A 13,599-nucleotide genomic window follows, 5' to 3' on the forward strand; every position below is an offset into this window, starting at 1 on the left:
TGTGAGCTCCTTATTAACAAGTTCAAAAGCATAATTTGCGCCAGAAAACGTAACAGGGAATGTTAGGTCTTTAACTATTTTCCCGATTAGGTTAACAACTTTCTTAACCCTTTTTATTTCAGACATAAGTCTTCTTTCAGTAGTATGTATTATGGCATCTAACTTTTTGAAGAAACCCTCTAAATGTTTTAAATTATTTGGCGCTTATTGGTTATCCATCCCTTGTGCTTTTACATGCTTTGTTTTTGGCTTAACCGTTTAATCCTGAATATTTGGCCTAATTGATACTACTTCTGTTGTCTGCTTACTTTTGTGGCAGGAGGGGAAGGAAATACGTTTGGTGCTATGTGACAGGACAGTTATCTCTAATGGAGATGTCAAAGAGAAAGTCAGGTGTGCCCTGGGACCACAAGTCTGTCTCAACAGGGCAGAGCACAAACAACAACAGCAGAGTCCCGGCCGCGCTGTGGAGTGAAAGGCTTCGCTATACAGCACACTGTGAAGGTTTTTCCCTCTTTCAGCAGTTGCGGCCGATGTGAAAGTCAGGTGAGCCCAATGCACAAGGTATTAGACAATGGGGAGCATGCTGCTCTGATATTCAGGGGAAGCAGGCTTGCAAATGATCACAGCCTACCTCTTTTTTTCACAAAGTTCCTCATAGAGACTGCACACTCTGAAAACGTGAATTTACATTCTTAATAATCACACAGATTTTGATAAACCATGCTCAAACATGATATATGGAGGGACAGAAAACATTACTATATTAATTATTTGAAAAATATTAAATTGTGCATTATATAATATTATAACACCTCATAGCTTATCAGTCCTATGAAAACATTGTAGCTGCTAATTTAATGCACCCCTTCTTTTAGGCAAATTTGGTCAAATGGATAAATTGTACCAACCACTCTCCTCAAAGCCTTCCCTCCCTCACCCTTGAAATCAAGTTATGCTGCTTGGTCTACTTGTTTGTGGAGAAGACTCACTTGTTCCTTTAGTCATTCGCCTGGAAATCTCCACCAGGATCCTGGAGTAACAGAAGATCATGATGAGAAGAGGCAGGAGGAAAAGGCAGACGAAGCTCACCATGTTGTAGCCAGTCTCTTGCCAGTGTTCTGGGAAACTGCCCCTGGTAGTGCACTGCGTGAAGTTCTGTGGAGCGGTAATTGTGACAGTGTGGAACAGGAACAGCTAATGCAAAGGAAACCAAGAGTAAATGTAAATCAGCTGCAAACTTAACTAGTTTTACCCACTTTTTGTTAGGAGAATTTCCCACAAAAGTGGCTATTCCATATGTACAAGTTTGCTCTTATACTTTTTATAAGCGTAAAGTTCTACAAAACAGAAGACTCACATGTCTTTACCCCCTGAAATTGAGTGCAAGGTGCCACAGCCAAAAAGGAGCAGTAGGACGTTTAGCCCCACACGTGTCCAGCCACTAACACTGCACCACGCTTTCATTTTTTTTTTTTTTTATATTTTTTTATTATTTTTACCTGGTATAAAGTTACAAGTACATTCAGATATAACTTCAAATCAAATTAAACTAGTTCGTCATATACATACATGATCTACTCTTATTTTATAAAATAACATTACTGTACATAAATCAAAACTTAATGTCAATTCAGTTCAATTCTAGTTTCCCTTATATTTTCTCATATTTCTGCAGCGATCTGACACCTCTAAGTTCTGCCAACGTGCGTTCCATGATGTTGATTTCGTTAACCAAATACCACCATTCCAAAGCGTTAGGTGGGTTAGGGCTGACCCAAGCTCTAGCTAAAGTCAATTTGGCACAAGATAATAAAATAGATAATAGCACAGAATGTGGTTGAATTGTAGTGTACATACCTAATATTACCATAGGAGCTGTAATTGGTGTGCTGGTAACATTTTTTATAGCTAAGATTTTTCCCACTTCTTCCCAGAACTCCCCAAGTTTTGGACATGTAAACAACATATGTATTAGGTCTGCTGCATATTGGTCACATTTTGGACACTTGGTTTTTTCTCCCAGATTGTTATTTGAAGCCCATTTAGAGATCTTTTCTGGCGTATAGTATAGCATATATATGGTTCTGTATTGTTGTAGGCGTAGGCTAGAGGATCTTACATTGTGATGGATATTAGTGTACGAGTTGGTTATTTGTTTTCCTGTTATATTGATTCCCAGTTTTACCTTCCATTTATTAGCTATTATTTCGTTATCATTCGTTCTTAAATCTGTCAATATCTTATATGCTAAGCTAATTATTGATTTCTCCTTTTTTGAGTTTAGGATATCCCAGATACCCCCACTCGATAAGGCTTTGATTCCGTTCTTCCGCACTAGAAAATCGTATATTTGCCTATATTTAAACTCATATGTGTCGAGTAGTCCATATATTTGTTTTAAGGTGCGAAAATCCATTATGCCTTGGGATGTATATAAGTCCCCTAATACCTTGATTCCTTTCGATTGCCATCTCTGGCATCCCCATCACTAAATATGTTAGGTAGTCCAGGATTATCCCATAAAATTAGTTGGGTGTGATATATGTTACTTTTACAGTGGGTTAGTATATCTTTCCAAATCCTTACTAGATCCCGTGCAGTCTTAAATTTCACCCTTTTGTAGAAATTCGGGTCTGTAATGCGAAGTAAAAACTGTTTGGAATTTTCTTTTAAAAGTAAATAATGGTAAAAAAGCAGATTCTCTGGGTCTAATAAGGATCTAATACGCCTTATAAATGAGGCCCAAAAGTAATGTTTTAGATCAGGAAAATTGAGACCGCCCGATCCTGTTTGATTTTTTAACATCTTTAGCGATCTCCTAGCTCTCTTATAACCCCAGATAAAGTTACAGAAAGCGCTGTCTAATTGCTTGAAAAAAAGCCTATCTTGTGCCAAAGGAATTGATCTAAATAGATATAGATATTTGGGTATGATTTTCATTTTTATTAGATTTATTCTGCCGATTAAATTCAGTGGAAGTCGGTGCCATTTTTTTAGATTCGAGGTGGTGGTTTTCATTAGTTTGTTATAATTGATCTTATTTATCTCTCTGACATTTGAGGTAATTTGTATGCCTAAATATGTCGCGGTCTTACAAACTTCGGGCATTATTTGAGAGGGAGCAAAGTTAGCTACTACTTGAGTTTTATGAGTGTTTAATTTGTAGCCAGATACATTGCCGAATTTGGATGCTTCTAGATTGATTGCTTTCAGAGGATCAATAATCTCAGTAGAATAAATGGCTATATCATCCGCGTAAGCAGTTAATTTTAAGCTCTGCCTATTAGTTTTAAAGGGTATTATTTCTGGTTGATTATCCAATGCCTTTAAAAATGGTTCTAATGATAAGGCAAATAATAAGGGAGATAAGGGGCACCCTTGGCGTGTGCCTCTCCGGATTGTAAAGTAATTTGACGTGAGACCGCAATAACTGATAGATGCGGATGGGTTATCATAAAGTGCCTGGATCCCGTTTAGAAAATTTCCGCCGAACCCCATATATCCCAATGTATGCCATAAATAATCCCACCCGACCCGATCGAATGCTTTTTCAGCGTCAAGCATTATCATTGCTAAGGGAGTGGACTCTACTTCTGCTATGTCAAAAGCTGTTATTGCCGTGTTTACGTGAGCTGATGTGTCCCTCCCCGTCACAAATCCGTGTTGTTGTGAACTTACTATTTTAGGCAATAGCGGTGCTAATCTTCTTGCTAGGCATTTTGCGAATATTTTAGCATCAGCATTAATTAAAGATATAGGTCTGTATGAGCCCATCTCCTCTTTGGGTTTACCTTTTTTGTGAAAAAAAATAATTTTCGCCTTATTCCAAAAATATGCACCACGCTTTCAAACAAATAATGGAGGCAGAAGATTAAAATAGAACCCCTTTAGAAATAATGTTAAATTAAAATGTTATTTAGGTTTTGTTAATGTACACAAATTAAATGTAATGGTAAAAATCATTTATGTTTTAAAAATAAATATTATTTCATGTTAAAATAATTTTTTATTTAAAAAATTAATTTTTTATTTAAAACAATAAATATTTAAAATGCAATTTTTATTTAATGTATGTAATAATTATTTAAAACATTGGGTAATAGTTTCGAGTTTCTACTACTACCTTTTCACATGTAGGTGGAGGTCTGCGCCACTGAGTGGACCACTCCACAAGGAAAAAACATAAAAGGTTAGAAAAATATTTCAATGTAATAGATTAATGTTTCATAAATTTACTTTAAATGTTGAACAGTGTAAAAGAGCATCATTGATAACTTAATTTAAATGTAATATGAATTTTATTATTTTAATTTATTAAATTAAATGAAAATTATTTTTCTGAAGTTTAATGTGTACAGGAAATCCCACCTAAAATAAATAAATAAATATATATATATATATATATATATATATATATATATATATATATATATATATATATATATATATATACACAGATATATATATATATGTATATATATACATATATATATATATATATCCAAATTTTTCACGAAATGGGTTTCTTGCGCTCTCAGGCAAAAAGGCAAAGGGGATCCCAATAGTCAATACAGCAGTTTATTACACAACGCGTTTCAGCAAAGAAAGCCTTGTTCACGTGTAATCTCACACAGGAGAACACCAGTTTTAAATAAAGTTTGTCGTGCTACAGACTGAGGGTCAACATAAAGGTAGGACTGACAAAAAACAACAAATATTTTTGGCAGACATGTTGGAATAGTCAATAGTAAATGATAATTGGCATAGTGCCCCAGAGGAATGCTGATGTTGTTACTCGTTAGAATAATTCGTTACACAGTTGCCTGCATTAAACCAAATAACGATGCATAAATATCCATGCATGACTGTATGCAAAAGAATCCAATTGAACAAATCGTTATTCAATAATCCCTGTGGAATACAAGTGGAATCAGCAAATATTTTTGGCAGACATGTTGAAATGGTCAATAGTAAATGATTATTGGCATAGTGCCCCAGAGGATTGCTGATGTTATTACTCGTTAGAATAATTCGTTACACAGTTGCCTTCATTAAAACAAATAACGATGCATAAATATCCATGCGTGAATGTATGCAAGAGAATCCAATTGAACAAATCGTTATTCAATAATCCCTGTAGAATACAAGTGGAATCAGCATATACCAATATCAAACAGACGCGTCCTAAATAGCGCTGTGGCACTATGTCGAGAATATTACTGCATATTCCCATTAAGTGAAGTGATGTGGAGCCCACCTCATAGAGGCAATGTTATTAATAAAATAGGTATCACGGTGGTCCTTGTGAGGAACCTGATAAGTCGGAGGGGTCATACTCTGTGATTATGGGTATTTCTAATCCGATATATACAGTAGTGGATTTCAGTCTGAATACATGTCTATATACATATATACAAGCCCAAAGCTGTATTTGAACAGAATGCTCATGGTCATACGTAATACGTGAAATACAGTTCTAGTAAATGACATGAATCTATTCCAAAAATTTCGGATATATGTATATCAGTCCTATGTTATTGTCCATCAGAAACAATCAGATTTTAAATTAAGTTTGTAAACGACAGAAAATGTCCACACAGTCCGTCAAAACCAGAAGCCCGTACCCAAAAAGAAAATACAACTTTCCAAGTTCTGGACGTGCAGAGTTCCGAGTGATACCTGGAGGATACTCATGGGGTTGTGCCACACCCATCCCAGCTATAGATTAAGTGGGTATGTGGGTATCACGTCTGCCTGATGAAGTGATAGTTCGAAGTAAGCCAGTATATCTTGTGTATTGAAAAGTCAAACCTTAGTAGTTGGTGTCTCAGAGTGTGATACAACTTCGAGCAGTGATTCCTGGAGTGCCTGAGAGCGCAAGAAACCCATTTCGTGAAAAATTTGGAAATTAATTCAACCGGACTGCTTCGCCGACATCTGCGCCAACTTCCCCGGGTTCCAGCACTCCAGAAGGAGCTGTTTGTTTTTTTCATTGTCACGGAGGAGTGCACCGAACCGGCCCAGTCGTGTGATCTACACTAGCACAGAGGAATCATCCGAGGACTCCGAGGACCTTGTGAAACCCTCCCGAGGTAAGCCGAACCACTGCAGGTCCGTCCTTTGTGTGGAGATAACGCGGCGAAGGGTCGGAGGACCCAAGCCGCGTTTCTCTCCCCGGGGCAGCGGCTGAATGTGTAACGGTTGCCGCTGGGTGGGGTTTTACTTTATTTTCATCAGTACTCGTCGATTGTTGAGGAGTACGTGATTTGCCCGCGGAACTTCAGTAGGGCATTTTGTGGACATTTCTAGGGCAGAAGTAACTTCCCAATTAGGGAAGGGGCAGTCGGCAAAAGGGGATCATTTGATCAAATTTAACAACTGCAGTTTAATTCGAGCAATATCATGTCTGAAGAGGAGACGATGAGAAGAGCGGCTGCTCTCGCTCTTTTCTCCAGAAAACCTGGTGCTATAACGAACACTGGCAACACGAAAACATCTGAACCCAAGAATCAGCCAATTGAAATAAAACTTAAAAAATTGGAAAAACTGAAACGGGCAGAAATTGGTAAGTGGTGGGCAGCCATTTCCCTCCAAAATTATGTAGATCAATCCATGGTACCCCGCGGTCTGAGGATTTTTATCACACCGACGTATGAGGCACCCAACCCGCTAATGTTGAAAGCTTGGTCTCAACATTCAGCTGCAAGTTCTAAGGGAATGCTTGAGATTTTAATTCAATACGCCTGGATTGATAGAGAAAGTCTTCTGAAAGAGATTGGAGATATAATCTCGGATTTATCAACACTCATGGACGAGGAAACATTGAAAAAAACTTTGGATGCCATGAAAGAACGCCTGATTAAACATGAAGACGAGATAAAATTGCGAAAACAACGCAAAATGAATCGCGACTATGCTGATTATGATTGCGGTAGAATATTAACTTTCAGCCGCAAGTACGACCATCTATATAAGAAGGATGATGTCACTAGAAGCGCGGGCAATACCAGTGGGGCCCTAGAAGAACATCCTTCTATCAGTGACACAGAATCTGATGCAACAATGGGAAGCGTGTCCAGTGAAGAAGTTGTACGCAGAAAGAATTTTTTAGACGAATTTCGGGTGATGAAAGAAAATCGCCACAAAGAAAAACACAACCAGATGGAATATTCATCTCCCAAACCGAGAGGACGGGGACGTGGAAGGGGCAGAGGCCGAGGAAGAGGAGAAACCGGAAGAAACGACTCAGACAACGGTGGGAACACCGACAAAACAAAGGGCGCAGTGGGAACCAGAAAGACACGCTCCAACAAGAACTATTAATGGATGCACAAACGGTAAACAAAACTGTGGTAAATTTATCTAAAAGAACTATCTCTGATATTGATAAAAAGACATTATGTTTAGGCCTTTCCTTCTGTCCTAGTGCCAGGCTTAATTTCACTGACACTCGGATAGAGGTCTTTAAATTTGTACGCAAACTAAAATTAAGAAAATGGCACAAATTAAAGAGACTGGGTCAAAATAACACCACCGACAACAGTAGTAACATTGTCTCCTCCAATTTACTAATTGGGGATGCTGAGACACTACTAGTCATGTCTGATTTAAATGAGAACACTGACATTTGTAATGAAGACCTACCTATGCCTATTACCCAGTGCCTTGATGATATGAGCCTAATGCAAGATGCACATGCGAAAACTAATTTTAGAGTCAAATCTACCTTTATGCCCTCGCTCCCACATGATAACATAGACACGTTTCATGACTGCATTATCAAGGGCTTGGTGGGCCTAAGGAAAAAGAAAAATACTCAGAGAAATAGAGGTTTTTACAACAATCTATCTTTCTCTCAAAGGAAGGCACTCAAAGCTCTATATGATGATACCAATATAGTGATACGTCCTGCCGACAAAGGTGGCAATGTTGTTATCATGGACCGTGTGAGTTATATAAATGAGGCACTCAGACAACTCAGTGACACCAAGTTCTATATTTCTGTTAACATCGATGCCTACAATATGAGCATTACTAACATTTGGGAGAAACTAGAAACATGGAAAGACAAGGGGCTCCTTGTTTGGGAAGAATATCGCTATCTGAAAAAAGACTTCCCTAAACTTCCTATTTTGTATCTACTTCCTAAACTCCACAAAAATGCAACTGATCCCCCAGGACGCCCCATAGTGTCCTCCATCGGGAGTATCAGCAAAAACATTTCCAAGTATGTGGATCACTTTCTTCGAGACTTTGTCACCCTATTACCCAGCTATATCAAAGACACTAAAGATTTTCTTTGTCATATTGAGAATATAGTGTGGGAACCTGAATATATGTTCATTGTTTTAGATGTTCAGTCCCTGTACACGATAATTAATCATCAACATGGTCTTCAAGCTTGTGAACATTTTTTGAAACAGAGACCCTTATGTTATCGTGAACATTCTAAAATGGTAATGGAAATGATGTACTTTTGTCTCACGAACAACATTTTTTCCTTTGATGGCGCCCTCTACAGGCAAATCAGTGGTACTGCCATGGGTTCTTGCTTCGCTCCAAGCTTAGCCAATCTGTTCATGGGATATTGGGAGCAGGAAATCCATGGCAGTATCACACTGGCAGGGGATTTTGGGAAGGTCGTCGTGTGGCTTCGTTACATCGACGACCTTTTCATCATCTGGAAAGGCACCAAAACTGAGGCCCAAGATTTCATCACCAAACTCAATTGCAATAGCTATAACATCTATCTATCTGGTAACATTAGTGACAGCCAAACTGAATTTTTGGATGTCAAACTGGAGATCAGAGATCAAAAAATCTGTACCTCATTGTACCGTAAGGCCACGGCAGGAAATAGCGTGCTTCACGCACAAAGCAGCCATCCTGAGGCTCTGAAATGGAGCATTCCCTATGGGGAGCTGCTGAGGGCGAAAATAAATTGTAACACCAATGATGCTTATCTTAAAGAGCAGACAACCATCATAACTAGGTTCAAAAGCAGAGGGTACCCCAGTTGGGTCCTCAAAAAGGCTAAAGAAAGAGCGGATGAAATAGCAAGATCTGAAACACTTGCAAATAATCTGTCATCAGATACGATGGAGGAAGACGAATCTACTAGACTTATTTTGACTTACAGTTCTGAGGTCAAACAAGTCAGAAAACTTCTAACAAAAAATTGGGAGATTCTCAAAACCGATTCCATCTTAGGTAACAGTATCCCAGATCGCCCAACCATCACTTACAAAAGATGCAGGAATATACGTGACCTAGTGGTCAGAAATGACATCACCCAATACACCAAAAACAATTCTGAGCATGGTCTAGTGGGGTTCTACCCCTGTGGCCAGTGTAAAGCCTGCAAACATAGTAAATACAGGGGATCTGTAGAATACAATGACATCACCAAAAATCTGACCTCTTTCTTTACCTGCAGTACCACGTTTGTGATATATGTCATCGAGTGCTCCTGCAAATTGTGGTATATTGGCAGCACTAGCTGTGCTGCCAAGAAAAGAATCCTAGAGCATCTGAGGGCAATTACCAACAAAGACCCTAAATACCCTGTGGCACGCCATTTCGAACAAAAACACTATTCCAATATAGCTGATTTAAATTTCTTCATATTGGAACAGGTCCCCAGGCATCCGAGAGGGGGTGATAGGGTACTAAATTTGAGACAACGAGAATCTAAACTCATAATTGAGTTTCAAACCAGATCCCCGGGAGGCCTCAACATGGATGAGGAACTTGCAATTCACCTAAGAGATTAATTAGTGCATGATCCACCGATAATATGACATGTTCTGAATCTTCATATCCTCTTTTGACAATTTTTAACATGATGTTATTTCTATTATGATGTTCTTTATTTGGTCACATTTTCACCTGTCACTTTATTTGTACATTTCCATTCACACTTGTTTTTGTTTTTATTCCTTAGGAGGAAAGGAGGGGGCCCATCACTGGACCACACCTGCACGGGCGTACCCAACCTTTGCACTCCAGGAATCACTGCTCGAAGTTGTATCACACTCTGAGACACCAACTACTAAGGTTTGACTTTTCAATACACAAGATATACTGGCTTACTTCGAACTATCACTTCATCAGGCAGACGTGATACCCACATACCCACTTAATCTATAGCTGGGATGGGTGTGGCACAACCCCATGAGTATACTCCAGGTATCACTCGGAACTCTGCACGTCCAGAACTTGGAAAGTTGTATTTTCTTTTTGGGTACGGGCTTCTGGTTTTGACGGACTGTGTGGACATTTTCTGTCGTTTACAAACTTAATTTAAAATCTGATTGTTTCTGATGGACAATAACATAGGACTGATATACATATATCCGAAATTTTTGGAATAGATTCATGTCATTTACTAGAACTGTATTTCACGTATTACGTATGACCATGAGCATTCTGTTCAAATACAGCTTTGGGCTTGTATATATGTATATAGACATGTATTCAGACTGAAATCCACTACTGTATATATCGGATAAGAAATACCCATAATCACAGAGTATGACCCCTCCGACTTATCAGGTTCCTCACAAGGACCACCGTGATACCTATTTTATTAATAACATTGCCTCTATGAGGTGGGCTCCACATCACTTCACTTAATGGGAATATGCAGTAATATTCTCGACAGAGTGCCACAGCGCTATTTAGGACGCGTCTGTTTGATATTGGTATATGCTGATTCCACTTGTATTCTACAGGGATTATTGAATAACGATTTGTTCAATTGGATTCTCTTGCATACATTCACGCATGGATATTTATGCATCGTTATTTGTTTTAATGAAGGCAACTGTGTAACGAATTATTCTAACGAGTAATAACATCAGCAATCCTCTGGGGCACTATGCCAATAATCATTTACTATTGACCATTTCAACATGTCTGCCAAAAATATTTGCTGATTCCACTTGTATTCCACAGGGATTATTGAATAACGATTTGTTCAATTGGATTCTTTTGCATACAGTCATGCATGGATATTTATGCATCGTTATTTGGTTTAATGCAGGCAACTGTGTAACAAATTATTCTAACGAGTAACAACATCAGCATTCCTCTGGGGCACTATGCCAATTATCATTTACTATTGACTATTCCAACATGTCTGCCAAAAATATTTGTTGTTTTTTGTCAGTCCTACCTTTATGTTGACCCTCAGTCTGTAGCACGACAAACTTTATTTAAAACTGGTGTTCTCCTGTGTGAGATTACACGTGAACAAGGCTTTCTTTGCTGAAACGCGTTGTGTAATAAACTGCTGTATTGACTATTGGGATCCCCTTTGCCTTTTTGCCTGAGAGCGCAAGAAACCCATTTCGTGAAAAATTTGGATATTAATTCAACCGGACTGCTTCGCCGGCACCTGTGCCAACTTCCCCGGGTTCCAGCACTCCAGAAGGAGCTGTTTGTTTTTTTCATATATATATATATATATATATACATATATATATATATATATATACATATATATATATATACATATATATGTATATATATATATATATATACAGTACGTTTTTACGAAAACAATAAAATGTTAATGGAATTTATGAATTTCAGTTTGAACAATAACATTTTTCTTTTCAGTAATCAACTGTACAAGCAGTTGTCCGGAGTTGCCATGGGAGCTTGCTCCGCACCCAGTTTTGCCAACACATTTGTAGGTTGGTGGGAAGAACATGTGGCCTTTAGTAACACCAATCAGGAATGGGTTAACCGGATCATAGGGTGGCATCGTTACATAGACGATCTTTTCATCATTCTAGAAAGCCCTATAGAAACTGCCAGTGACCTTATTGACGTACTTAATAACAACGATGTGAATCTTAAATTCTCAGGTCACATCAGTAGGACTGCCGTCAACTATCTGGACCTCACTGTATATATTGACAAAGATGGAATGTTACAGACTAAACTGTTCAGGAAAGAGACGGCGGGGAATTCCACGCTCTTTGCCACGAGTAGTCATCCTCATCAATTAATCGAGAGTATCCCTTACGGAGAACTCCTTCGGTTAAGGCGGAATAACTCCAATGATGATGATTTTCAGAAGGCAGCTGCTGCCAGCCTTCAAAGATTCAGCATAAGAGGGTATAGAGATGGTGTGTTAGCCCGTGCTTACGAGAGAGTTAAAAAAATGAAATGAAAAGATCTGTTGAAACCTAAACAGACTAGTAAATCTAGTAATGGATCATTTCGCCTCATTACCACCTTCTCTCAAAATGCAGGTCATATCAAGAGGATATTCAAAAAGAACTGGAATATCTTGATGTCTGATAACATCATTAAAGCTGACCTCCCGACTAACCCGTTAGTCACTTTTAGGAAGGCGAGATCTCTTAGGGATCATTTGGTTTCTAGTCATTACTCTGCCCCTGAAAGAATCTCGAAATGACCAGTACTCAGTGGTTTTTACCCCTGTGGCCGTTGAAAGGCCTGCAAATATAGTAAGCGGACGCTTACTTTTAAGATACCTGATCTGGCCATCCCTAAAAAAATCACTAAATTCTTGACATGTTCCACGCCGTATGCGATTTACTGCCTCACCTGCCCCTGTGGTTTGAACTACATTGGCAGCACGACCAATGCAGTTAAACTTAGAATTTTAGAGCATATGCGTGCCATTGCCAAGAAAGACGAAACCTGTCCCGTAGCTAGGCACTTCGAGAAGATGCATAATAGTAACAGGGACCTGTTATCTTACATCTGTCTTGATAGTGTCCCGGCTAATATCAGAGGAGGTGATCGTCTTTTAAAACTTAGACGGCTTGAATCCAGGTACATTATCGATTTACAGAGCAAACATCCTAAAGGCCTTAATATGCATGAAGAGCTATCGGTACACTTGGGGTAAATAAACTAGATCAGTTACAAGGTATATACATTTTGTCTGTTTTTGCACATTTTACATATGTACTGCACCATCTTCATTGTGTTTTTCTAGCTTTAAACAATTTTGAGAATTATTGTATTTATGAATTTGAACATTCAACTTGTCTAATATATTGATTATGTAGAGATGTCATTTTGCTGCAGGTGAATAATATTTTGTAGGCATTGAATTTATGCCCATCCAGGGCGAGATTTTCCATATTTTTTCATATATTCAGAGAGAGACAGCTTGAATACAGGACCGCTAGCATTTGGGCGTTGATTCATTGTAATTGTATTATTATTGTGCTCTCTATATGGGATAGACAGGACATGCGAGGTTCATCATTTATGATGGGATTGTATCCCAGCAATGTTCTGTAACTATCTTGTTCTCTCTGTATTAGATATGAAATGCCTAGACGAGTGCCCATGGTGGGCTTGAGTTGTCACGAGCAACAGAGTTGGACTAATTTGCTCATCCAGGGCTGAATTATTATAATAATGTTACAATCTGTGTAACTTGGTTTTGGTTTTAGACTGAGTCATGCTTTAATTTGTTATATAAACTTATAATTTTGTATGCATGCATGCCTTGTTTATGATGAAGATGACCGTCCTAAGATGGCGGCCATTCATGACTAAAAAATTGTAGTCCTTCTTTGCTCCTGATAATGCTAAATGACGTAC

General features: G+C 38.5%; 1 protein-coding gene across 1 annotated transcript in view; it reads right to left on the minus strand.

The window, feature by feature from the left end:
- Positions 1-13,599, minus strand: part of LOC144824115 (gonadotropin-releasing hormone II receptor-like) — a 240,357-nt gene that overhangs the window by 42,726 nt on the left and 184,032 nt on the right. Inside the window, exon 2 of the mRNA XM_078683227.1 lies at positions 993-1,197. Within this exon, the coding sequence (XP_078539353.1) occupies positions 993-1,197 (205 nt within the window). The remainder of the gene's footprint in view (positions 1-992; positions 1,198-13,599) is intronic.

The sequence above is a fragment of the Lissotriton helveticus genome, chromosome 3_1 (genome assembly GCF_964261635.1).
Source record: "Lissotriton helveticus chromosome 3_1, aLisHel1.1, whole genome shotgun sequence".
Lineage (NCBI taxonomy): Eukaryota > Metazoa > Chordata > Amphibia > Caudata > Salamandridae > Lissotriton > Lissotriton helveticus.